Below are 24,904 nucleotides of genomic sequence, written 5' to 3'. Positions count from 1 at the left end.
TGTCAGTGCCTTCCCAACCTCTGTTCAGGGTTTTGTGGCTGCTTTCATACCCACCCACCACACAGAGCTAGGGCCAGCAACAGTGGTGGCCTGATAACAGCTGAGTGAAGGGAGAGTCAGCTGGTGAGGCTGGAGGCCATGGGGTGCTGATGGGAGGAAGGGGCCCAGGGCCTGAGCCAGCAGGTGATGGATGTGCTCGGAGATAGTGGGCTCACTGTGCTGTGTGACCCTGAGCAGGATCCTCCCTTTCTCTGGGTTGTGAACGGACAGACAAGCGGTGAGATTGGACCTTGCAGATGTCGGCTCTACACCTGGTGCAGTGGAGGGCAGTGGGAAGGAGCAGCAGGAGCAGAGGTGGGTGAGATGGTAGAGGGGCCTGGAAGGCAGCTTTGGAGCCCAGCAGTGATGCTCATCCCTCCAGGCAGATACGAGCCTGGCTTAGTGAGGCTTGGTGAGGCTGATGAGGCTATGTGGTACTCTTGGGTTTGCCAGATCATGGGTACATCTGATTTTGACTAGATTGCTGGCTTCCTCCGGATGGGCAGAAGCATCCAGGGCTCTGGTGCGCTCTTGGGAAGCCAATTGAAGATGATGGCACTTGAAGCAGGATGAGGCAAGGACGCAGAGAGTGGTGATAGGGGTCTGTTTTGACCTTGGATATAAGGGGAGCTGAGAGGAAGGGAATGCTTAAGGACCACACCCTAGTTTCTCTCCGCAGCAATTTTGGCAGAGGCAGAGGCCCTTCTCCAGCTGGGGATATGGGGAGAACAAGGTTTGGCCTGAAGCCCACAAGTTTGGATGTGATGAATTTGGGGTGATGAAGGCCCTCAGGGAGGTGTTGAGTATGAGTGTAGATGCAGAGGCCTAGAGACACATGGCCACCCCAGTATGGAGAGCTCACTGAAGGAGAAAGAAGCAGTTAGACCCTAGGCTACCCAGATGCATCTAGGAGAGAGAGGTCAGCTGCCAAATGTCAGAGACAAGGAGATGGTGCTTTTGAGATATCTGGCACTGGGAGAATCTTTGCTAGAGATGTTTCATTGCCCTAGTGGTTGTTGGTGAGAGATGAGCTGAGGTGAAAAACTCTGGGGACCATGCTTGGGGCTGTGAGGGGACTGAAGGAGTAGGGTATAGTTTTTTTAAAATTTTGTTTTGTTTTTTGGTACCGGGGATCGAACTCGGGACCCTGCGCTTGCAGATGCGGAACTACTGAGCTAAATCCCCGGCCCTTGTTTTGTTTTGTTTTTTAACCTGGTAGAGCACATGCCTAACATGCACAGGCCCTGGGCTCCATTCCCAGCATACCCCATCCTTAGCATTGTAAGAAAAAAAAATGATGGCAGAAACCCAAGTTCTTGAGAAGGTGGGGCTGAAGAGACAGGAGACAGCAGAGTTCATAGATTTAAGACAGACCCCAACCTGAAACAGGAGAGCAGTGAGTAGGTTTGTTGTTTTGGTTGTTGGTTTTTGTTGTTTTTTGAGACAGGATCTCGCTATGTGGTTCACGCTTGCTGCAAGCTAGAGGCAATCCTGCTGTCTCAGCCTCCCAAGTGCTCAGATTCCAGGCATATGTAGGTACTATGCTCGGCATAGGTTTTGGAGGGGGCATTAAAGTGCCTGCAGTTTTTACCCGATGGTGATTGCTCTATGAACCAGAAGTCAGGGTCACCAACCCTGCAACAGGGGAGATGGCTAAGACAGTGCCCAGAAGAGTGGTGGTGGTGGAGTGACTTCAGGTGTGGAGTGAGGTGGTTGGGTAGACATCTGGGTAGCTGGAGATGACATGGGACCTCTGAGGGATCTGTCTGCCTCCTATCTACTCCTGCCCTGGTCACAGAACTTCTCTTTCCTGTTAAGGAACTTGTCTGCCCCAACCTGAGTACACACAGCTGAGGGTTGGGCATGGGGCACCAGCCCGGCTGGTCCCATCACCCATGCTCTGGACAGTGACTGATGCGAGGTGGGGTTGAGCCCCGGGACTTCAGGTAGGACTATGTGAAAGGGGTTTTGACAAGGTCCCCAATGGAAGATGACAGCAGCCATGCTGGCATGGGCTGGGAGCTGTGGAAGCCACTGGCCACCCCAAGGAGCCATCCTGCCTTAGAGCAAAGGGACAGAGGTGATAATCTGATGGCATCTGAACACCTGGTCCAGTCCCTCCGGATGCCTGTGTACCTGTACTTCTTAGTGACCTAAGCCAATAAACATTCCCCCTTCTACACCATTGAGTTTCTGTTCTTTATAACTGAAAGAGCTATGGGTGACATGGGTACCATGAACAGAAGGTGGTCTTGGAGGTAGTGTTTTCTAGCAGCAGATTGGGGGCAGACCCAGGGGATGGGGACATTCAGGGTCATCAGAGCAGAAGCCGTACTAAGCAGGGTTGAGGAGTGGGGATGGGAAAGGAGAGCCTATTGCTGAGGTGCATCCAAAATATGGGGATTTAGCTCAGTGGTTCCACCCCTGCCTGGCAAGAGTAAGATCATAAGTTAGATCCCTGGTACTGGAAAAAAAAAATGTGGGTTCTGAGCTGAGAGGGCCAGAGGATGACAAAGTGAGGCTGGGATGCAGGGAGCAGTCCCCCTTTTCACCCAAGCAGATGGCTCAAGGAGGCACAGATGGGTGGGATAGAACTTTTGTAAATAACGTAAAAAATCTACGAAATGTTAGGAAAATGTAAAATGACTTTTGCTGTCTCTAACAGCAATCTGCTTTGTTTAGTTCAAATTAACAGACACTGGAGGCACTGACCATGAAATGGGACATCTGGCCTCATCCCTAACCTTGAACACCCACTTCCTGTGCACTAGAATAGATAACTAGAGAAATCTTCAGGTAAACTCCCCAACTGCAAGGAACTGTTACATTTGGGTTTAAGTTAACTCTCTTGTGACCGTGATGTAAGTTGAGGAGTGAAATGTAACCACCTGAATGAGATCATAGCTGTAAAACCTATAAAAAAGGAAGCTGCAACCTAATAGGTGGTCGATTACTGGCACTGCCTTTTTGAACATGATTCGACCTTTGCTGGCAAATAAACTTTTTATTATTTTACTTCCATTCAGCTCATCTCTCCGTGTGCATCACTTGCCAATTCCTTCCGCAACAGGTATGAGGATGCCCCTGGAGCAGCTGACTGGCCCTCTATGTTCATTTTAATTTTGTTTTTTATTAGTATATGTTTGCAGTCCATAATGATTCCTTTCCTTGTGGGCAGTTGGTATGTACACATAACGCATCTTAATTCTTTTCCCTTCTTTCCACCTCCCCTCCCCTCCCCTTAGTGTTCTTGGGCTGTCGGTTTAGCTTCAGGCAGCCCTGGAGCCAAGCTCCAGATTCAAATCCTGACTCCTTACTAACATTGAGAAGCTCTGTAGTTTCTATGTCTCAGTTTTCTCCTTTGAAAGGGAAGTTACTTCCTGTGTTACTTTTCCATACTCTACTATATATAGTAGTTATACCAGTATTAGAGCAAGGATGCAGGTGTAACAAACCCAAAATACACACGCTCAAATGCAGTGGAGGTTTGGTATCACTCACATAAAGTTCATAATGGGATTTATCTGATCAGTGGTCAGAACTTCTCCAAGGACTTTAGGGCCTAGACTCTTGTGGCTCTACTACCCTCAGCCTTGACTTTAAAGGTCACCATGGAAGGGGAAAGCTCAGAGCTAATGGAGACTTTTATGGGTCAGGACTGGGAGTGGCCCAGTGCCTCTGCTCTCTTCCCACTGGCTGATGCTGGTCACAAGATCCCACCTGAGCCAAGCTGGGCGACCAGCCAGCCATATGCTCCTCCCAGACCCATGAGAAGGGCCTGGCCTGGCCTTCACCAGGTGTTTGGAATGCAGCTTTCTGAGTCAGAGGGCAGAGGCCAAAGGAGATGTACTTCTGGGCCAGGACTCTGGGTGCCTTCTGGGAGTGGCTTTGGCCCTGTTGGTGCCACTGAATATCAAGGAGAGATAGCCTGTCAAACCCTGCCTATGGAGCCTTGCTGGAAACCGAATGTTCTCTAGCCATCAGGGAGCCTTGAGCACGGGAGCAAGTCCTGTCTGAATGTCTCAGTCTGGCTTTGTCTGTGCCCTGGTGTATGGGTGTGAAATGGGGAGTGGCTTCCAAGGCCAGTATGGCAGTCAAGGATTGTGACCCTCTCTGCCTAGTAAGGGCCCTAGGATAGTCCACTGTGGGGGTCCATTCAGCAAGGGTTATTGAGCACCTCCCATCACTACTGGTGAGATACCAGTCACCTGCCAGGAGCCTGAAATGAGGAAGTCACCTCACCGAATGCTGGAGAGGAAGTGGTAACACTGTCAAAGAGGACCACCACTTTGGAAAACACTTTCTTATTAAATCCATTAGCGCACAGATTTTCCCTGTGCTTCAGCAATTCCAGCTGTAGGTCTCTACCAAGAGAAGCAAGGGCACATGCCCACCAGAAAGTATGTTGGAATGCTCATAGCCCCCCACTGGTATACCCCCAGTGCCCCCAACTCTCCAGAGCATGAGAAATACATGGTAGCATGTGTATGACTGAGCAGAGTAAAAAGGAAGAGCAGAACACTGTTTCACACATGGGCAGGACTTGTAGATGTTTGGTTGAGCAAAGGAAGCCAAGCAAAAGAATATACTCGATGTCATTTAAGAGAGGTTCAGGGACAGGCAAAACTAATTAATGCTGATGGAAGTAAGTATAATAGTGTGTGGGGACACAGGGAGCTTACAGGAAATGTTCTATAGCTTGAACTGCTTGGTGATTGCAAAGAAAACTGTTTTAAGAAGCCAGATGTGGTGCATGCCTATAATCCCAGCACTTGGGAGGCTGAGGCAGAAGGATTGCCATGAGTTCAAGGCCAGCCTGAACTACATAAGGAGATCCTGTCTCAAATAAAAAAAAGAAAATGTACTTTTAAGAGACCTTTATAAAAATGTCATGTATCTCTATTTACCTACCCAGCTATGGAGAATCTGTTGCACTCCAAGCAGAGGTCTAGGTGGCAGTGATTATGTGAACAAAATGTTCTTGGCATTAATTTCTGAAGGGGAGAGATAGACCATAAAAAGCATAAATAGCAGGTCAGCTGGTGCTTCATGCTGTGAGGAAAATAACATCCTAAGGGAGTGGGGACTCAGGGCAGGCAGGACAGCCCCAAATTCTGTGCCGGGTTCAGGGGTGACTCAGTTCAGGTGGTATTTGAGAAGAAAATGCCAGGACACAGGAGTGAGCCTGCCTCCCTGCTGTCTGTGGGGGAAAGGACTCTAGGCAGAAGGACCAACAGGGGCGCAGGCCAGGAGGACTGGAGTGGCTGCTGTCAGGTTTACTCCAGTTTCTCAGCTCCCACTCATCCTCTACCACCCAGGGCCTGACTCAGACCCACCTTGGCTGAGGGTGTCCTTATGACCCTAGCCACCCCCCACCCCCGGCCCCAGAAGCTCTGTGGAGGGGGAGAATATAGTGGTGTGGGCCTCCTACAAAGCACTCTGGAGTGCTGGTGGACCTGGGTGCCAGAGGCAGGGAGGAGGCAGCAGGAAGAGAGTTTAGGGGCAGAGTAATTTTGCTACCCTCCTCCCCAACCTCTCCCCTGGCCAGAGGTCGGAGACTACCACCTCACTTCACCTCTTTGGGCATCACCTTCTACCATGTAATGAAGTTACTGCTACCTCTCCCCATGGGAATGTGTTAGAGGGGGCATCTTCATGGCCCCACTTTATAGCTGAGGAAATTAGGTGATTATATTTTCCCACTGGCAGAGAGGCGGATTGGGGCCTGGACCAGCACGTGGAAAGGTGCAGGTGACAGCCTCATCCCCACCCTCAGCCAAGAGCCCACTCTATGCTGTGGGCACTTTGGCAGGGGAGTGGTCCCCGGATCCAGGTGCTGCATCAGGAGCCTGGACCCTGCTCTCCTTAGTGAAAGGCCTTTGCTGAAGGGAGGCTGGACTCTCAGGGGGCTCCCTGTAGTTGAGGGCATGGGCAGGGCTGTGTGGCCTCCGGTTCCCAGTGCCAGGGTGAGTTGTTACGGCCTTCCTATCGTGTGAGTATGTGCAAATGTCATTTTTTAAAAAATGGAACAAGGACTAGGACTTCTGCACCTATGCCAGTAATCAAAAGGAAAACAAGATCCTACATGACACCCATCAGACTGGCAAGAACAGAAAGTCAGAGAAACCAGCTGCTGGGGAGGATGTGGGTTACAGGAAGTGTGCTGCCTCTATGGGAGTATAAATCAGTGGGATGTCTCAAAAGGCAGTTTGGCCTCAAAGTACTCCCTGGTACATCCCCTTCTGGGTAAACCCCCCCACAAAGACATAAGCTGGGTGTGGTGGTGGAAGCCAATAATCCCAGCACTTGGGAGGCTGAGGCAGGAGGATTACCAAGAGTTTAAGTCCAGCCTGAACTACATTGAGAGACCTAAAAAAAAGATGTGTCCTAGGCATGGGTAGAGGTTGCTGCCTGAGTGGCCATCTCTGTGGAACTGTAAAAGCACAGTACAGAAGGGAGAGGGCTCAGATGCTAGTATTAGGTTTTTTAAAAAAGTCAAAAAAGGATCATGATTTACTGCACAGCACTATTCTTAGAAACAAAAACCATAGCAGTACAGAAAACAGCTATCCTGTATATTTTTGCTACTTTGTGACTTTGGCCAACAGAGTTAAGCTCTCTTACCTCAGTTTTCTTATCTGTAAGACATTTTACAGATAAGTATACCTCCTTAAAGGAGACAGCTGAGATATGACACCTCGATGCCTAGCACAGTGCCTGGCATATGGTGAGCACCCAAAAGATGGTGCCCTTGTGTCTTCATTACTTTTCATGTTGCTGAGACAAAATACCTGACACCAAAAGTTAAAGGAAGAAATGTTTATTTTGACTCACAGTTTGTGGAGGTTTCAGTCCACAGTCGTCTAGTTCCAAAGCAGGGCAGCATGACAGACGGGCATCGCAGAGGAGAAACAGTCCATGGTATGGCGTGCAGGAAGGTAGTAAACAGCCAAAGGAGGGAGCAGTGGCAGCCTGCCTTCCTTCTCTCCTTCTCTATGTTCTATCCAGGCTGTGTGCTTGTAGATTGGTGCTGCCCACACCCAGGGTGGGGCTTCCATTATCCACACTCCCAACCTATGGCTGCATGAGGCTTTGGGGGGACACTTGATACAAGACATAACATCCTGTTTCCCATGGGTATGGAAATCAGTGACTGGAAGATAGGTTGGGAGAGAGGAAGAGGACAGAAGGAGAGGGAGGGACATTGCCTCTTGTCTTCCAGAATGAACTAACCTGATTTATTCTCTGGACAGTGCCTCATAAGGTTAGGGTAAATGGAAGCCCTGCAGGGTTTATAGGTATCAAAATATTTTCTTCATTAAGTCCTCAACCAATATTTACAGGGCACCAGCTCTGTGTCTGGCCTTGCTCCAGGCTCCAGGGAGAGCAGGAATAGAGATAGACACAGCCATATCCAGTTGGGGCAGGAGTTGATAGGAAGACACTAAGAAAATCACAATACACAATGCCAGGTTGTGTCAAAGCAAAGACCCAGGGAGATAGGAGAGAGAGGGATCCAGAGTGCCTACCAGTTTGCTCTGGTAACCTGAGAGGCCACTGTGAAAGAGGGAGCCAGTGAGATGTGGGGCCAGGCCCCTGGGACCCTTTCAGGGGCAGTCCCTGTTTCCAGCCTTGGAGCTGCTGCGACCCTGTCTTGGTCCTTCATGTTGGTTTGGCTCCCTCTCCCCGTTTTTTGTTTTGTTGTTGTTTTTTAGTTTTGCTTCTGTCTTGTGTGTTCTACTTCTCCCTCTCCATCTGGAGTCATGTCAACCTTGCAGGGCAGCTGACCAGTGTCAGACTCTCCCCTGGGGACCTACCCCCACCGCACCCAGGAAGCCTGGCACCTGTTGAAAATTTGCCTTCTGAGTGATGCTCCTTGTATTGTAATCCTAGCTCCCCCCTTGTTAGCCTGTGTCTGAGTAAATACCCCAAACCTTCAGTGCCTCAGTTTCCTTAGTATAAAAATGGGCATCATAATTTTCCCCACCTCCTAGGATTGTTGTAAGGAGTAAATGACCCTTACAAAGCTCTGTTGGTCAAATATTACATAAGAAGCTTTGTTCTGGGCACTGCCACTCAGCCTGAACACTCAGTCCTTGGAGTATAAATACCATTTACATTTTTTTCTTTCTCTTTGTAGTACTGGGGATTGAATACAGAGCCCCACACATGGCAGGCAAGCACCCTAGCACTGAGCTATAGTCCCAAGCCTTAAAATAAAAAATATATATATTTTTCCTTTTTATTGAGGTTATTGGTACAATCTAGGTATACAAATAGTTATTCATCATTGTAGTCCCAAGCCTTAAAATAAAAAATATATATATTTTTCCTTTTTATTGAGGTTATTGGTACAATCTAGGTATACAAATAGTTACATTCATCATTGGGATTCTGTACCTTTACATAATAGGTCTTGATTCTTATTTTTCCCCTTGTCCCTGCCCTCCCTTCACTCCCTCCTCCCCTCCCATTTACAAACACTTTATAAAATAAAATATTTTGAGGCAGGGTCTTGCTAAATTGCCCAGGCTGGCTTGGACCTCACAACTCTTCTGCCTCAGCCTCCAGTAACAGGGATTATGGGGATGTACCACTGCACTGGGCTTTTTCTTTTAAAAAATTATTTATTTTTTTCAAGGTGTGTTTTTGTTGTTGTTTTGGTACTGGGGATTGAACTCAGGTCCTCCAGCTTGTGAGGCAGGTGGCAGCACCACTGAGCTAAATCCCTGGCCTGATAAAATTATTTATTTATTTACAGACAAGATCTCTCTGCGAAGTTCAGGCTGGTCTTGAACTCACAATGCAGTCCAAACTGGCCTTGCAATCCTCCTGCCTCAGCCTCTAAGTGCTGGAATTACAGGTGTGTACCGCCATGCCCAGCTCTTTCTATTTCTATTTATTTTTATTTATTTATGTTTTTGAGTGCTGGGGATGGAATGCAGGGCATTGTGTATATTAGGCAAGCATTCTACCTTTGAGCTACACCTCTCGTAGCTGTGGAGAGGAAGGAATGGCTTTTTTTTTTTTTGCTTTTTGTTTTTGGTACCAGGGACTGAACTCAGGACCTTGTGCTTTCAAGTCAGGGAGAGGAACCCCTAAGCTAAATCCCCAGCCAAGTGGAAGGAATGGAAGTCATTGTTGAATGGATCATTGTTGCATTTCAATTTGGGACAATAAGAAAGTTCTGGAGATGGTTAGCGGTGATGATTGTATAATAAAGTAAATGCACTTCAATGCCAGTGAATGTCATACTTTAAAATGGTTAAAACAGTCAAGTGTGATGACCTCCCGGCCTCTCTCTCTTCCCTTTCCCTAGCTCACCTCAGCTGATTCCTCTGATCTGTCTCCTGGGCCCGTCCTACCTCTGCCCTGAGGCTCCAGTTTAGTTTATCTTTGGCAGACAGAGGGAACAAGGGAAGCTATACCTGGGCCTAAATGACCCACAATATTATGATCACCAGCAGGCATTCAACAATTCTCTTCTAAAATGCCCAGTTTTAGCCCAGCATGGTGGTACATGCCTATAAGCATTGGGAGGCTGAGGCAGAAGGACTGCCAGGAGTTTGAGGCCACCTTGGGCTACATCATGAATTCAAAAACAGCTTGGACTACATATAGACACCCTGTCTCAAACAAGTAAGAAATAAAACAAACAAACAAACAAAAAACACCCAGGGCCAGTGATTTATCTCAGTGCTGCCACTGCCTGCCTCCCAAGTACAAGGTCCTGAGTTCGATCTCCAGTACACAACAAACAAACAAACAAAACCCAACAAAACAAACACAAAAACACATCCAACATGCCCCACACCAATAAAATGCTCAGTTTTGTGTAGTGGCCAAATCTCTAAACTTGATTTAGAATGCCATATTCTCCTCTTCCATGGCCATTTCTGCCCCTATAAATGAGGAAGTAAACTGGGTGTGTGGGGTCTTTGACCTCCTTCCCCTGCTCCTAAAACCCAGAATGTTGCAACTATAGCTATTGGGAACAGGTTGGAAGGAAGGAAAGAAGGAAGGAAGGGTTTGCTTGTTTGGTGCCAATATGACTTGGCATCTCACTTTCTGCGTGGCAGTGCTGAAAGCTGACTCCTGCTTATTGGTACTTTTAGGGGTTCCTAGATGCCATTTCTGGAAAGCAGGCAGGACTTCCATTCAAGCTTGTGTGGTTTTCTTCTGATGGGCACGCACAGACCCACTGACTGTATTGGACACCCTGTGATGGAAAACACAGGCCTTGGGAAGGACTCATTTTTCCATTACCAGCAGCACCAGAGGCCAGTTCCACTGTGAGGCCCCTCTGTGCTGCTGACCTGCTGGGCTATGATGACTGCAGCCAGCCTTCTCCTGGAAGCACTTTATACCAAATGTGGGATTAGAAGCCAGCTCCCTAGCTCCAGCCCAGAGCCTCAGCAGAACAGCAGCCCTTTCCAAATCAAAGTTATTAACGACTTTCTCCTTCAAATCCACCCTTGGCAGATTTGGGTTTCAAGAACTAATAAGGGCCAGCAATTGGGAAGTTGAGGCAAGAGGATCTTCATAAGTTCAAGGGCAGCCTGGGCTACATAGTGAATTCAAGGCCTGCCTGAATAGCATAGCAAGGAAAAAAAAAAGCAGAAGAGGGTTTCAAGAGTGACAAAATGGGTTCTGTGATGTTTTATTTTGGGTCTCAGCTTCACTGGGTTAAGGAACACACACAGCAAGGGTATTTCTGAGGAGATGAGCGTACGAGTCTGAGGCTTCTGCAGGATGTGTGTGGTGGGGAATCTGCCCTCAGAGTGGGTGAGCACCAGCTGGCTGGAATAAGGCAAACCGGCCTTGCTCAGGGTTGGGCATATTTTGCTTCTACCGTCTTGGACATCAGAATTCCAGGCCTTCAGACTTACCTCAGTGGGTCCTGGGCTCTCAGGCTTTCGTTTGTAGCCCAAGAATTACAACATTGGCCTTCTCAACTTGGCCTAAGCCACACTACTAGCATCCCAGGGCTCCAGGAATACCTGAAGAAAGGCAGCAAAGCAAAGGGACAAAAACTCTTATGTAAAATGATGCAAAATTATGTGATGAATAACGTAATATATAATAAAAGTCTTCTAAAAATTAAAGACCTGTTGCTTGAAAGTATCTTCTAAGAATATAGTGAAATTGAACCAGGTGATGCAGTGATTCAGGGAATGCTCTACTCTGAAAATTTTCTTGTTGAGTTTCCTGGATTTAGGCTTCAATTGACCAAGAGATGACTGAGAAATTTGTGACATACCTGTTTCTGGGAGTTTTCTCTAAAGGTTTGCCTAACAAAATATGTATGAACTGGGCCAGGGATTTAGCTCAGTGGTTCTGTCACCTGCCTTGCAAGTGCAAGGACCCAAGTTCAATGTCCGGTACCAAAAAAAAATTGTATGAACTAAGCTACTTATTCCAGTATTGGGCTGGGGATGTAGCTCAGCAATGCCATGCCTGCCTAGCAAGCACAAGGTCCTGAGTTAGATCCCTGGTACCAGAAAAAAAAAAAAAAAGTAATATATTGGTAACCCTGTAAGTTTTCATAAGTTTTCTGGGTGTGGTGGCACATGCCTATTATCTCAGCACTTGGGAGGCTGAGGCAGGAGGATCACTGTGAGTTTGAGGCCAGTCTGGGCTACACAGTAAGTTTAGAGCCAGCCTGAACTACATAGTGAGACTCTGTTTCAAAAACAAAAAAAATGCATAACTTTAAGTTTGGTTGAACTATATATAGTACAGTAGATATACACAAAATGGATTAACATGCTACTATGCAAATTTTGGATTACAAGAGAAGGAGAAGGAAAAGAAGCAGAAGAATAAGCAGCAGCAAGGAGGGAGGAGGAAGAGTAAAGGAGAAAAGGAGGAGAAGGAATAAGAAAGAAGAAACGGAAAAAAGAGGAAGAGGGAGTGGCGGGGAGAGAAGGAGCCAACAAACTAGGAGGAAGAGGTTAAAAGGAAGGAAAAGGAGAATTAAGATTGAATCTATGTCAAGATGTAGATCAGAATACAATGGGAGAAAGGGTTGGAAGTTGAGGTAGATACATGTTCTGTTCTATTTTTCTATAATTTTGACTTTCTGTACAGTTTTGAGTTATTTCTTTTCATTTTACATTTTCAAAAACGAAATAAACAAGAATAGGGAAATTCAATATAGACTACAAATACAAGCAAATGAATGCATTTTAAATGAGCGGGCTAATCACACTGAAGAAGAGGGATTTTAGCATTCTAATTTGGTTTTGAACATGGCAGTTTGTATATTCTATGTCCTTGAGTATTTGGGGTATTTTCTGTTTTTGTTTGGTTTTTTTTGGGGGTACCAGGGATCAAACTCAGGTCCTTGCACTTGTGAGGCAGGCGCCAGAACCACTGAGCTAAATCCCTGGCCCTGACTCTATATTCTAAATAAAACAACAGTCAATACAAATTGATCTTAACTTAGTCAGGGTTTTTATAAATATGGAGTTAATAATTATGAAATTTATTTCAATGTATTTTTAGGTTAGGTAATTGAGTAACTATGATTAGAGTTCAAGATATGTGTTAGTTAGCTTTGATCACTGTGGCAAAATATCTGAGATAAACACCTTAAAGGCAATTGAGGGACCCTATCTCAAAACAAAACAAAAAACACAGGGATGTAGCTCAATGGCAGCAGAGCACCCTGATACCACAAAAACCCAAAACACACATGCACACAAGTTTTTAACTGGCTTAGTCTTCATAGTGGCCCTTGAAGATATTGTAACCAAGCCCCCATTGCCTGTGGGATGCTGGACAGGACTGAGAAGGACAGATATGTAGGTGTAAGATCTGGGATTTGAACCCAAGTGCTTCTCCTGCACTTCAAGAATGATGCTCTGCTGCCTCTAAATTAGTCAGTTATTAGTGATCATCATAGCAACAAACATTTATCAAGTGCATTGCTTTTGCGATTTCCTTTAGTCCTTGAAGCAAATGTACGACCTGAATTCATGAGAGGAGAAGAGATGGCCAAGCTACCGCAGCCAGCCACTCTGCTAGCCCCTGCCTGTCCACCTTGGTCTCAGCCCATCTCAGTCGTCAGCACAGGCGACTATCAGGATTTAGCACCCCAAACCTTTTGTCAAGGCTGAAAGAAGAAATGGAAAGCGTGGATGAGAGTGAAATGCTGTTGTTCCCTCCAGAGCCTCCTGATTTGCCTTTTGCCTCTCCTGGGCATAGCACTCATCTTCCTGGTCTTTCCCATTCTGTCAGGGGCTAGAGGGCAGGAAGTTTGAACAAGCTCTCAGGAGTTTTGTTTTGCTCTCACAGGGCCTCAGGCAGGGCTGGGGCAGGCACAAGGACAGGGCCTCCTGCAGGCTCCAGCTGGGCATCTTTGCTGGATCTAAGGACCCTTCAAGAAGGCTGAGCTGCACAGTCTCTTTCAAAAGAGACATGGTGATAGCCGGGTGTGGTGGTGCATGCCTGTAATCCCAGCACTTGGGAGCCTGAGGCAGGAGGATCACTGTGAGTTCGAGACCAGCCTGGCTACATAGTGAGTTCCAGGTCAGTCTCAATTACATAGTGAGACCCTGTCTCAAAAAACCAAACCAAACAAAACAAAACAAGAGAGATGGGGAAACATAGGCCAAGTGAGGGTGGAGGGCTTACACCAAGTTGCGTAGGGGTCAGCAGCAGAGCCAGGACATGGCCCTGGATCTCTAGATTGCCAGGCCTGACTGTTCCTGGAATCGTACTGAACTCTCTCTTCCCGGAAGGAAGTCAGCTTTCCTTACCTGGCTGATCCTCACCTGTCCCGCTTTTTGCCAGATTCCTTGAGACTGGCTGGGGACCAGTTGCCATAGAGATGGCCTCACAGAACAGTTCCAGGGCTGGCAGGTAGAGCTGGGGGGATGGGGCAGGATACCAATATGCTAAACACCCAGCAGCAGTTGGTCAGGACCACATCAGGAGGAGCCAGGCAGGACCTGAGGCCTCAGGCTCCAGGAACATCTATGGGGCTGCTCAACCTTCTGTCGAGGATCCCCCAGGCGGAGCAGGTGAAGGCAGGGGCAGGGGGAGGTACTTGAGAAGCCACAAGGTGACAGTCAGGGAGGCCGCCTGGGACAGAAATAGTAAGGAAGCCTGGAAGATGGGGAGTAAAGATGAGGAAGGATGGAGTGATTTAGGGCACACTGGAGGGCTGAAAGGGTTTTCAGAGGGAAAATCAGGGCCTTCCACTTTGGCTGTAGCAAGTCCAGAGCCCTGCAGGACATTTAGAGATGTCCATTTTTTTTTAACCTAAATGTTTTGTTTTTTTTTCTTGACTGATTCTCATTTTTAAATTTATTTATCTAGGGCTGGGGATTTAGCTCAGTGGTTCTGCCATCTGCCTTGCAAGCACTAGGACTCGAGTTCAATCCCCAATACCAAAAAAACCCAAAAAACATAAATTTATTTATCTAGCCAGGCATGGTGGTGCTCACCTGTAATCCCAGCACTCATGAGAGGCTGAAGCAGGAGGATCGATGAGAGTTCTAGGCCAAACTGGGCTACATAGTGAGTTGGAGGCCAGCCTGAACTACAAAGTGAGACACTGTCTCAAAATAGAAATTATTTATCTAAAAAATTTTATCTTTTGGCTGGAGATTTACTGCAGTGGCAGCATGCCTGCCTTGCAAGCACAATGTCCTGAGTTCAATCCCCAGTATTAGAAAAAAAATTTTCTTTAATCTTTGTTTTATACTAGAGATTGAACCCAGGGCCTTCATACTCATCTAGATCACCACCCCTTTTTAAAAATTAATTAATTTATTGCTAGTTGTGGTGGCACATGCCTGTAATTCCAGCATTCAGGAGGCTGAGGCAGGAGGATTACTGTGAATTGAGGCCAGCCAGGGCTACATAGTGAGTTCACACCAGCCTGGACTACACAATGCGACCCTGTCTCAAAACAAACAACAACAACAACAAACTCTTAAATAAATAAATGTAAAATAAATTAATTTTGAGACAGGGTCTCACTAAGTTGCCCAGGCTCGGCTCAAACTTGTGATCATCCTGACTCAGCTTCCCAGAGTTCTGGGATTACAGGCCTGGGCCATCATGTCAAGCTAAATTTAAAAATTTTTAATTGACACATGATAATTGTACATACTATGGGGTATGGTATGATAATTTGATACATATATACAGTACAATGATAAAAAAAAATCAAGGTAATTAACATTTCCATGTCTTTAAACATTTAACATCTCTTTGTGTTGAGAACCTTCAAACTCCTCGCTTGTAGCCCTGTGCAATGGCTCTGAAGACCAGGACCAATGTGCAGGTCATTACCAACTGCATGACCTCAATTCTTGGACTTTTTTTGAGACAAGGTCTCCCCATGTAGTTCAAGGTGGCAGTGAACTTGCTGGGTAGCCCAAGCTGGTCTTGAACTTGCCACCATACTTGGCTTCTTGGACCTCTCTGAGCCTCCGTTTGCAAATTTATATGATGGGGGTGATAGAGATAGACTCCATCTCACTGGACAGGTCCTTGAGAAGATTAAATGTGTTAGTGCCCGAAGATCCTGCACACAGGGGAGTGCTCGGTTGGGGTAGCTTTTGCTATGAGGAATGGAGGCAGTAGTGACTGATGAGTCTTAGTGATGAAGAGGGCCCTGGGGAGGTCAGAGTGGTCCAAATGGCTGCTCACACCAGACCTCCTCTTCTGTGCTTGCCTAGAGTGCCCTGGGGAATGGTGATGTACCAAGTCAGGGCCAGCCAAAGAGGTCTCAGAGCGCAGGGCAGAAGACAAAGAAGGACTGCAAGCCCCGGAGGTGGACCAAGAAAGGAAGTTCCACTGAGGCTGAGAAGTGAGCATCTGGGCATGAGCTGGGAGGGAAGCTGGGGGCCAGGAGAACCTGCCCCTAATTCTGACCCCTGCCCTCTTCCTCCTCAGTCCCTTACCCCGTCCTCCTCGGGAACCCTCCTTCCCATTCCAGTGGGCCTGGGAGAGCTTCATCACAGACGGCCGGGCTCTGTTTCAGCCAAGCTCCCCTGCGGCCCTGGGTCATCAAGCCCTGCCCCTGTTCCCAGGGGTCCCCCAGCTTAAATCCAGGTGCAAGTCCACTGCCAGCCTCCCAGAGGCCCTGGAGAGGAGACAGCAGCTAGGGCCTTGCGGTGGTGCCCCCATGTCTCCCAGCAAAGGGGAGAACCAAGGGCTGGAGACATCCAGTGAGTTCAGCCCCCGGCTGCCAGGCAAGAGGTCAGGATCAGGATCAGAGTCCAGAGAGGCTCCCAAGCTGGAAGGTACAGGTGCTGAAGACACAGGCTCCCTGCTGAGCCCCAGGGAGCGGCCCCAGCTGCCCGCTGGATGGTCGCTCTTGGAGGAGCAGCACTTCTCAGAGATGACTGTGGAAGCAGAAGAGCAGGAGCACAGCACCTCTCACAGAAGAAAGAGTGGTTCTCGGAAAAAGGGGCCAAATTCTGGAGTGGAGGCCTTGGAAGAGGAGGAGCTGCAGGCGAGCAGCTCCTGCTCCCACAACCCCCAAGGGCTGCAGAGGGGCAAGTCAAGGGCCCAGGAGCTGGAGGGGCCCTGGGTACTGGGCAAACGCACCAGCAGTTCCAGCAAGGCTGCTGTGATGAGCGCAGCGGCGGGCTGGGCTCCTCAGCAGGGCATTTACCATGGGCCAGGCTGAATGGGGGCTGGGTGGGCCTCCCCTATGGGCCAGGTGAGAAGGTCTCTCTGACTTACTTGCTCCCACTGTGGACAGACCCCCAAAAGCAGCCCTGGAGGGCACTGCGGCAGGCTTCTGTGCAGACCTCCAACTGGAGAGGGAAGTCCCGCGCCTGCAGACATGATGACATTTTCTTGTCTGCCAACTTTCCTAATCGTTCATTCCACAAGCGACAGGAGGCCACTAGGTAAGGGGGGACGGGGGACAGGAGGGTAGGAGTTAAGGATGAGAAATGGAGATGGAGCCAGTTCACCAAAACAGCCATTATACATTCATTCACTCTATTCTTTATCTATTCATCAACTTTTCTGACTAATCAATCATCTATTAATCCACCTACCCATCCACCCACCAACCCACCTATTCCTTCATGGGTCCAGCTACCCACCTACCCAGTCCCCCCCAATCCATCCATCCACCCATCCCTCTATCTTTTGACATCTACTCAATGACCCATCCATCTCTGCCTATTTGGCCAACTATCTATCTATCTATCTATCTATCTATCTATTTATCTTTTTTGGTACTGGGGATCAAACTTGGGTCCTTGTGCTTGTAAGGCAGACGGTGGAAACACTGAGCTAAATCCCCAGCCCCTGCCAACTATCTATTGACACAAACTACTTTCTATTCATTTCCCATCTTTTCCTCTGTTTATCCATTAACCTATTAGCTGGGTGATTGTGCACCATATATTGAAGGAACTATCCTTTCCTCATTGTGTTCTTGACATCTCTGTCAAAAGTCACTTGGCCATAAGTGCAGAAATTTATTTCTGGGATCTGTAGTCTGTTCTGCTGGTTTATATGTCTATTTTTATCCCAGTACCATGTTGTTTTTATTACTGTAGCACTGTAGTATATTTTGAAATCAAATAGCATAGTCCTGGCTTTGGCAGCACATGTACTAATATTGAAATCAGATAGTATGATGCTTGCAGAGTCTCTTCCCCTCTTAAGATTGGTTCAGTTCAGTTGGGCAAGGTGCTGCACACCTGTAATCCTAGCTCTTTTGGAGGCTGAGGCAGGAAGATCATAAATTCACTAGTGACTTAGTAAGACACTATATCAAAGTAAAAAAAATTTTAAGGAGGGGATGGAGATGTAGTTCATTGCAAAGGCCCTGGAGTTAATCTCCAGTGCCCCAAAAGAAGAGTGCTTTGGCTCTTTAGAGGCTTTTGTGGTTCCATATGAACATTAGAATTATTTTTCTTTCTGTAGAAATATAATTGGAATTTTGATAAATTACATTAAATCTGATTATCTGGGGGTAGTGTGATCTACCGTCCCACTCCCCACAGTACTAGGGATTGAATTCAGGGCCTTTTCACTGAGCTACATCCCCAGTTCCCTTTTTTTTTCCTCATTGAGTTTATTGGTACATTTCAGATAAACAGTACAGTTACATTCATTATTGGGATCTTGTACCTTTATATAACAGTTCTTGGTTCTCATTTTTTCCCCTTGTCCCTGCCTTCCCTTCACCCCTTCCTTTCCTCCTGATTTACAAACACTTTATTTCCATTTTTCCATTTTCTCCTATTTTTTTCCTCTCCCTTATTTCCTTTCCCCTACCCTTCCCACTTTCCCTACACCTTTAGCCCTTTTCTTCCTATTTCACATTGTCAATTATCTCATTAGGATCTTATGTACTATTATAGTTTATTCATACCAGAGAAACGGTATTTACACATGTGTGACTTATTCCACTTAGGAGTATATCCTCAATATGTATCCATTTTTGGTATTTACATGTGTGACTTACTTATTTCACTGAGGAGTATACCTCAATGTGTATCCATTTTCCTATGAATGAATTTAATTTCTCATTCTTTATAGCTGAGTACCCAGTTCCTTTTATTCTTTTTTTTTTTTCAGCTTTGAGTTTATTGGTACATTTTAGGGATACAGTACAGTTACATTCATTGTTGGGATCTTGTACCTCTACATGACAAGTCTTGATTCTCATTTTTCCTCCCTCCTCCCCTCCCCATCTACAAGCACTTTACCAGTTCCTTTTATTCTGAGGTAGAATCTCTCTCTTAAACTGCTAAATTGTGAGGCTGGGGTTGAATTTGTAATTGTCCTGCCTCAGCCTCAGCCTGCTGGGATTACAGTCATGTGCCATCACGCCTGACTTGTACTTTGTCTTTTATTTTTCATTTTAGTATCTTTTTTTTTTTCCCAGACAGGGTCTCATTAAGATCAGGCTGGGCTACATAGTGAGTTCAAGGCCAGCCTGATCTATGTAGTGAGACCCTGTCTCAAAATATAAACAAAGGAAAAGAACAACATATGTAGCTAGAGATGGGAGATAAGATAGGAAGTAGATGGGGTGTTCAGGGTAAGTCTGTCTAGGAGAAAGCTATTTTTTTTTTGGTACCAGGGATCGAACTAGGGTCCTTGCACTTACAAGGCAGACGGTGGAACCACTGAGTCAAATCCCAGGCCCTAGGAGAAAGCTATTTAATACACATCTGATTGATAAGAAGCAATTGGCCATGAGATCAAAAGAAGAGTATTGCAGATCTGTCAAGGGGCCAGGGATGTAGCCCGCGCCTGCCTCACAAGCACAAGGTCCTGAGTTCAATCCTGGGAAAGATCTGGTGACCACCTTCAAGGAAAGCTGCTTTCTAAGGAAAATTTCCCAAGAACCCTTCTCAGGCTCCTATATTCCCCTCCCTGGTTGCTTGCTCTCCTCCAGGCTCCTGTTCCTACAGACTTCTCCCCTCTCCCAACCAGGAGCCTGCTGCAGGCCTGGGAGCGGCAGCAGCAGGAGGACCTGCAGCAGGCTGAGCTGCGCAGGGCCCGGGAGCAGCACATTCAACAGCAGGTGGCTCGCTGTCTGGCTGCCTATGTGCCCCGAAGGAGCCAGGGGGCCTGGGCCACCCAGCGCAAGCTGGAGGAACTGAGGTAGGAGTGCCAGGCTTTGGAGGGCCTAGTGGGGTGAGTTGGGGAGGCAGCGCTAGGCATTGGGCTGCAGGACCCTAAGGCAAGCCAGCCAAGCCACTTGGTCACATTTACAGTTAAAGATGTCCAGGGGGAAGGGCTGATTTAAGGTTACCCAGTTAATAGCAATAACCCCTTCCACTGATGAACACGAAAGGTTAAAACATTCTGCACATGTCACTTTTTCAAATCTTGTTTCTCTGATTTCCAAAGCCAGACAGGTTTATTATAAAATTTAAATATTACAGAAATAGATAATGTAAACTGGACATGGTGGCAAATGCCTGTAATCCCAGTACTCTGGGAGGCTGGAGCAGGAGGATCACAAGTTCAACCCCAGCCTGGCAAATTAGAGAGGCTCTGGCTGAAAGTTAAAAAAAAAAAAAAAAGTTGGAGATGTACTTCTGTGCGAAGGCCACCAAACCAAACCAGAAAAGAATACTTACTTAATGTAGAACATGGACATCCCTGATGGTCCTACTCCTGAAGATAAAGGTTGTGCACAGTCAAGTGGAGTGGTCTGTTTCATTTTCTTATATTTTGGCCTCTTTTCTAGAAAGTAAATTTGTGAGTCATTCATTCATATTGGGAATTGAACTCAGGAGTGTTGAGCTACATCCCCAGCAACCACCCACTCCTTTTCGGCTTATTTGAGACAGTCTCACTTTGTAGTTCAGGCTGGCTTTGAATTCACTATGTGTCCCAGTCTGGCCTTGAACTCATGGCGATCCTGGTGCCTCGGCCTCCTGAGTTCTAGGATTATGGGCATATACCACCATGCTCAGCTCCCCAGTCTTTTTAAAAATTTTATTTCAGGGGCCAGGGATTTAGCTCAGCGGTTTCACCACCTGCCTCACAAGAGCAAGGTCCTGAGTTCGATCCCCAGTATAAAAAAAAAAATATTATTTCAAACAAGTTCTCACTAAATTGCCCAGACTGGCTTCAAACTTGCAATCCTCCTTCCTCAGCTGCCCAACTACCTGGGATTGTAGCATGTGCCACCTTTCCCAGCACAGACAATTTTTTGTTTTAATTTGTCAAGACAAAGTCTTGCTAGCCTTGAACTCATTATGTAGCCTAGGCTGGCCTTGGACTTACGGCAATGCTCCTGCCTCAGCTTCCTGAGTGCTAGGATTACAGGAATGTGCCACCATGTCCGGCCAGATTTTTAAAAATTTTATATTCCTAACAGGCAGCCAGGCATGGTGGAGCACATCTGTAATCCTAGAACTTAGCAGGCTAAGGCAGGAGGATCACTGTGAGTTGGAGGCCAGCCTAGGGTACATAGTGAGTTCAAGGCCTGGTGGGAGTGCATAGTGAGACCCTATCTCAAAAATCTCAACAAACAGCAAGAAAGGGTGGGGGGAGAGAAAGAGAAAGAGAAAGAGAAAGCAAGGAGCACACAACATCATGGGAAATTATTAATAGCAGCTTGTGACATGTGTCCCACCCCATGTAATACCTGTAACTCCCGTGAATACGTCTTGGAGTGGTGAAAACCCTTTTTTACAGGAATTTGTGTTCCTGGCAATGGGTTCCCACATCTTTTTCTTCATGGGGGAAGGTTGCTGCCCAGCACCTGGCCACAGGGCCCAGCATAACTCAAGTCTCACTGACTGCCCTGTCTGCCCTCGGGGAACACCACACCACAGCTTGCGGCCAGTCTCTTATGCTTTACCAAAGGACACCTGGTCTTGTGTAGGGTGTGGCCAAAGGGCCCTTTGCTGTCTTTATTAAAGCAGTCACTCAGCTAGTTGAGCAACTGCATTTCTTTCCCTTTCCCCTTCCCCGTCTCCTTCCTCTTCCCCTTCCCCTTCTTCTAAGACAAGGTTCTGCTATGTAGTCCAGGCTGGACTTGAATTCACTCTGCGTCCCAGGCTGGCCTGAAATTCTCAGTGCTCTTCCTGCCTCAGCCTCCTGAGCACTGGGATTGCAAGTGTGCATGCCACTGTGTCCAGGGTAGCAGTCACATTTCTGACAAATGCACAGACTGGGTTCCTATAAATGGAAACTGCTTCCCCAGCGGAACTCAGACCCTCCAGGATGTGTTCTTCATTTGTAACACATTTTTTGGTTACTCTGCCCCATTTCTTAACCTTCCTGCTTATAAGAAGCCCAGAGAACACTGGCAAGCTTGTCTGGTCTGTTAGAACACAGCAAAGAGAACAACCCAGAGCCCAGAAAAAGGCCTCAAAATCACACAGCCAGCAACCACAGTGCCCTCCTCAGAACTGTAGCATGAAGGGGAGCAGGGGGGCAAACTGCAGGGAGGGGAAGGCTGTGCAAGCAGTGCTGGTTTTCTTCTCTGGGGATGGCTGGGGGGACCTTCGACTGTGGCTGCACAGCCTAGACTGGGCCTCATGGATCAGGTCCCATTTCTCAGATGCTCATCCTTGGACAAATCCCTCAGCATTCCTGAGCCCCCAGGAAAATGGGCCAAATTATACCAATGCTGGCAGAGCTGGGAAAGAATCCAGGGCAGGATGGAAATTAAATGGCTTGTAAAGGTCAGAGCAGGGACTTTAATAAACTCCATAGTAAGGACGAAGCCAATCTGGATGCGGGGTGAGTTGGGTCCATGCTCAGCTCTCCAGAGGCCCATCTTACCCACAGGCGCCAGGACCGACAGCGCTTTGCTGAGTACCAGGCAGAGTTGCAGGGCATCCAGCACCGGGTGCAGGCCCGGCCCTTCCTATTTCAGCAGGCCATGCAGGTGAGGCTGCAGAGCTCCCAAGACCCTCTCAGAAATCACAGCTCAAGGTGGCCTTGCAGCCCCAGTGCAGCGCAGGAAGCCTCTCCTCTCTCTCCTCAGGCCAGCGCCCGGCTCACTGTGACCAGGCACTTCTCCCAGGTGCTGTCAGCACTGGGAGTGGATGAGGAGCAGCTTCTGGCTGAGGCAGGAAAAAGGGACACAAAGGGCACTGCCAGGAAAAGCAGGTGAGTTGGCTGGCTGGCTAAGGACTGGCTCTACTGAGGGGCACAAGCACCAGCCTCTGGGTTCCACAGTTTCCTCTGTCCTTCAGCAGGAAGGTGGGGCTGGGGTTATTGTTCTCACTTCCCCATGGGAAATTGGAAGACCCTGAGGGGCAGGGCTTTTCTTACAGAATGAATAAGCAGCTGAGCCAGGCTAGGGGTCTGTGGCCATCCAGTGGCTGCACACCAAACCATTAGTGGCTGGGGCCATGTTAGTCACCTCATGTATACTGTCCCTTACACTGTAGAATATCAGGGTGCACCACAGGGATAACAAAGCCCACTTTGCAAGAAGGAAAATGAAGCTCAAGGAAGGGAAGTCACTTGCCCAGGCCACACAGTGAGCCAGAGTAGGAGCTGGATTTGAATGTATGGGGTCGGTGGTTTCCTTAGTCATGGAGTGAGGAGCTGCAAAGCCCACTGGTTTCCATCGTGTCTTTAAGGAGCCACAGATCAATGGGGGTGAGAATGAAGCCCTCTTCTCAGAGCCCTCCAAGGACCAAACCCATCAGCAGCCAGCCTGACAGACGCTCCTCCCCCAGCCTGGACCCAGAGAATAATCAAGACAAAAATTAAAACGCGTTGTGTCAAATATCACGTGAGATTTCTGAGGTGCGGAGGAACTGCGTGGGTTGGGAATAGGAGGTGTCAAATGTTGTGGCAGTAGGTTTAACGCTATCCCCTATCCCCTAGGAGCTCTGGCTTTCTGGCTGCCCTCCACCCAGCATACACAGCTCGGTCTCTGCTCCTGAGGTGTAGTGTACTTTTTTGTTTGTTTTGTATTTTTTGTATTTTTGAGACAGGGTCTTGCTATGCAGCCCAGGCTCACCTTGAATTTGAGGCGCCCCTCCTGCATCCTCCATGCTGGGATTACAGGTGTGTGTCACTTCACCCAGTGAGTGGGGCAGTTTGAAAAGCAACAACTGAGACTTCCGTCTCCAACAAATATGCTAAGATCTAGAAACTCAAGAGTGAACATGACAGACTGACCTCTGCCTTTATGGATGCCCAGTACTGTGGGTGAGGGCATAAGGAGTACACAGAACACATCCTAACATGCTGAGATGTGTCTCACAGGGAGCCCACAGATGGAGCAGTTTTTGGGTGGGGATGTCAGATTTTGAACCGGGCTTGTTAAGTCCCAATAATTTTATTCTTTATTTTTGGGGTACCGGGTATCGAAATCTGGTCCTTGTGCTTGTGAGGCAGGCGGTGGCACCACTGAGCTAAATCCCAGCCCCTAATATATTCTTTTGGTACCGGGGATCGAACTCGGGACCTTGCGCTTGCAAGGTAGATGGCACCACTGAGCTAAAACCCCCGACCCTCGACCTTCGTCCCAATAATTTTAAAGCACCTCAGGGAGTGGGAGGAAGGAGGGGGGAGAGAGAGGGAGAGAGAATATATGAAAGCGAAGAAAAAAGCGCACATACACTGGGGAGTCGAATTTTGCATTCAATTCACAGGCTCATAGTACACATAAGCTCATCTCGACCTCCTTAACAGTGTACAGGTTAAATAAACCCAATCCAGGAAATGTGGGAGAGCAGCGTGCACTGATAGTACTAATTATGGGGGCGGATTCGAGGCTGGGCTGTGCAGCTATGTGTGTGTGTGTGGGGGGTCTCGAGGTAGAAGAAAACGTGCCGCCTCATTCGACAACCTATACAGCCACGACCCTAGAACGCCCACCAGAAGAGCGCTCTTTGTAAATGGGGGAGCCGTACACGGAAAGAACAGGAAGAACTGAGCACCTCGCGGAGTGTCGGGGAGGGGCGCTCAGTTCCGAGGACGCTGATTTACAAGTCTCCTAGGTCTTTCCCCCCCCCCCCCGGGCCCTTGAGAGCTCTGGAATTCACGATTCACGACTACCCTACACGCGAAAAGTCCAACTCTGAGCAGAAGACTAGGTTCAGAGACTGCCCCTCAGCGAGAGACGACTACGCTTGCGCATCGGCTTCCAATCCTGGCCTTCCCATGAGACCTTGGGAAAGGGTCTAACCACGGAAGCAGCCGCTCTTGGCTTCCGGCAACAGGATCGCGGCTGCCTTGTACCCCGGAAGTGTTCCCATTTTGCGTCGTCGGGTCTCCGCGGCGGCCCCGCTCCAAGCCGACTTGCCACAATGGGGTCGTCAAAGAAGCACCGCGGAGAGAAAGAGGCAGCCGGAACTACGGCGGCGGCCGGCACCGGGAGCTCCGCTGAGCAGGCGCCGCGGCATCGGGAGCACAAAAAACACAAGCATCGAAGTGGCGG

General features: G+C 48.0%; 2 protein-coding genes and 1 long non-coding RNA gene across 4 annotated transcripts in view; 2 read left to right on the top strand and 1 right to left on the bottom strand.

The window, feature by feature from the left end:
- Positions 1-10,963: 10,963 nt before the first annotated feature.
- LOC117283486 lies at positions 10,964-20,229 on the bottom strand. The gene is made up of 3 exons (XR_004514470.1): positions 20,124-20,229; positions 16,747-16,912; positions 10,964-11,039 (listed from the first exon to the last, which is right to left on the bottom strand). It is a non-coding gene; the product is annotated as an uncharacterized LOC117283486 (long non-coding RNA).
- On the top strand, positions 13,920-23,515 carry Tsga10ip (testis specific 10 interacting protein). 2 transcript variants are annotated; one of them, XM_033756468.1, is made up of 8 exons: positions 13,920-14,066; positions 15,735-15,865; positions 15,952-16,637; positions 16,766-16,916; positions 19,471-19,641; positions 22,291-22,390; positions 22,490-22,614; positions 23,094-23,515. In XM_033756468.1, the coding sequence occupies exons 1-8, from the start codon at positions 13,920-13,922 to the stop codon at positions 23,224-23,226; spliced, it is 1,644 nt and encodes a 547-aa protein (XP_033612359.1). In that variant the 3' UTR covers positions 23,227-23,515. The 2 variants fall into 2 exon arrangements, with proteins under 2 accessions (XP_033612359.1, XP_010634234.1); XM_010635932.3 differs by having other exon boundaries at positions 15,952-16,556; positions 23,094-23,514.
- A 1,025-nt stretch (positions 23,516-24,540) lies between these two features.
- Positions 24,541-24,904, top strand: part of Sart1 (spliceosome associated factor 1, recruiter of U4/U6.U5 tri-snRNP) — an 11,248-nt gene continuing 10,884 nt past the window's right edge. The window contains 1 exon segment of the mRNA XM_033756467.1: positions 24,541-24,904. This exon segment is cut by the window's right edge and continues 19 nt beyond it. Coding sequence (XP_033612358.1) covers positions 24,774-24,904 — 131 coding nt within the window. The 5' untranslated portion in view covers positions 24,541-24,773.

This window comes from Fukomys damarensis, unplaced genomic scaffold (assembly GCF_012274545.1).
Source record: "Fukomys damarensis isolate Sample0158 unplaced genomic scaffold, DMR_v1.0_HiC HiC_scaffold_27, whole genome shotgun sequence".
NCBI classification, from domain to species: domain Eukaryota; kingdom Metazoa; phylum Chordata; class Mammalia; order Rodentia; family Bathyergidae; genus Fukomys; species Fukomys damarensis.
This window is presented reverse-complemented; position numbering and strand designations above follow the sequence as displayed.

Bases quoted from the DNA above. Each gene is read 5' to 3' on its own strand.
- Tsga10ip (XM_033756468.1), top strand. From the start codon at position 13,920: ATGGGGCAGGATACCAATATGCTAAACACCCAGCAGCAGTTGGTCAGG. The intron at 16,917-19,470 runs GTAAGGGGGGAC...TCTCCCAACCAG, and splicing joins AAGCGACAGGAGGCCACTAG to GAGCCTGCTGCAGGCCTGGG. The intron at 22,615-23,093 runs GTGAGTTGGCTG...CGTGTCTTTAAG, and splicing joins GGCACTGCCAGGAAAAGCAG to GAGCCACAGATCAATGGGGG.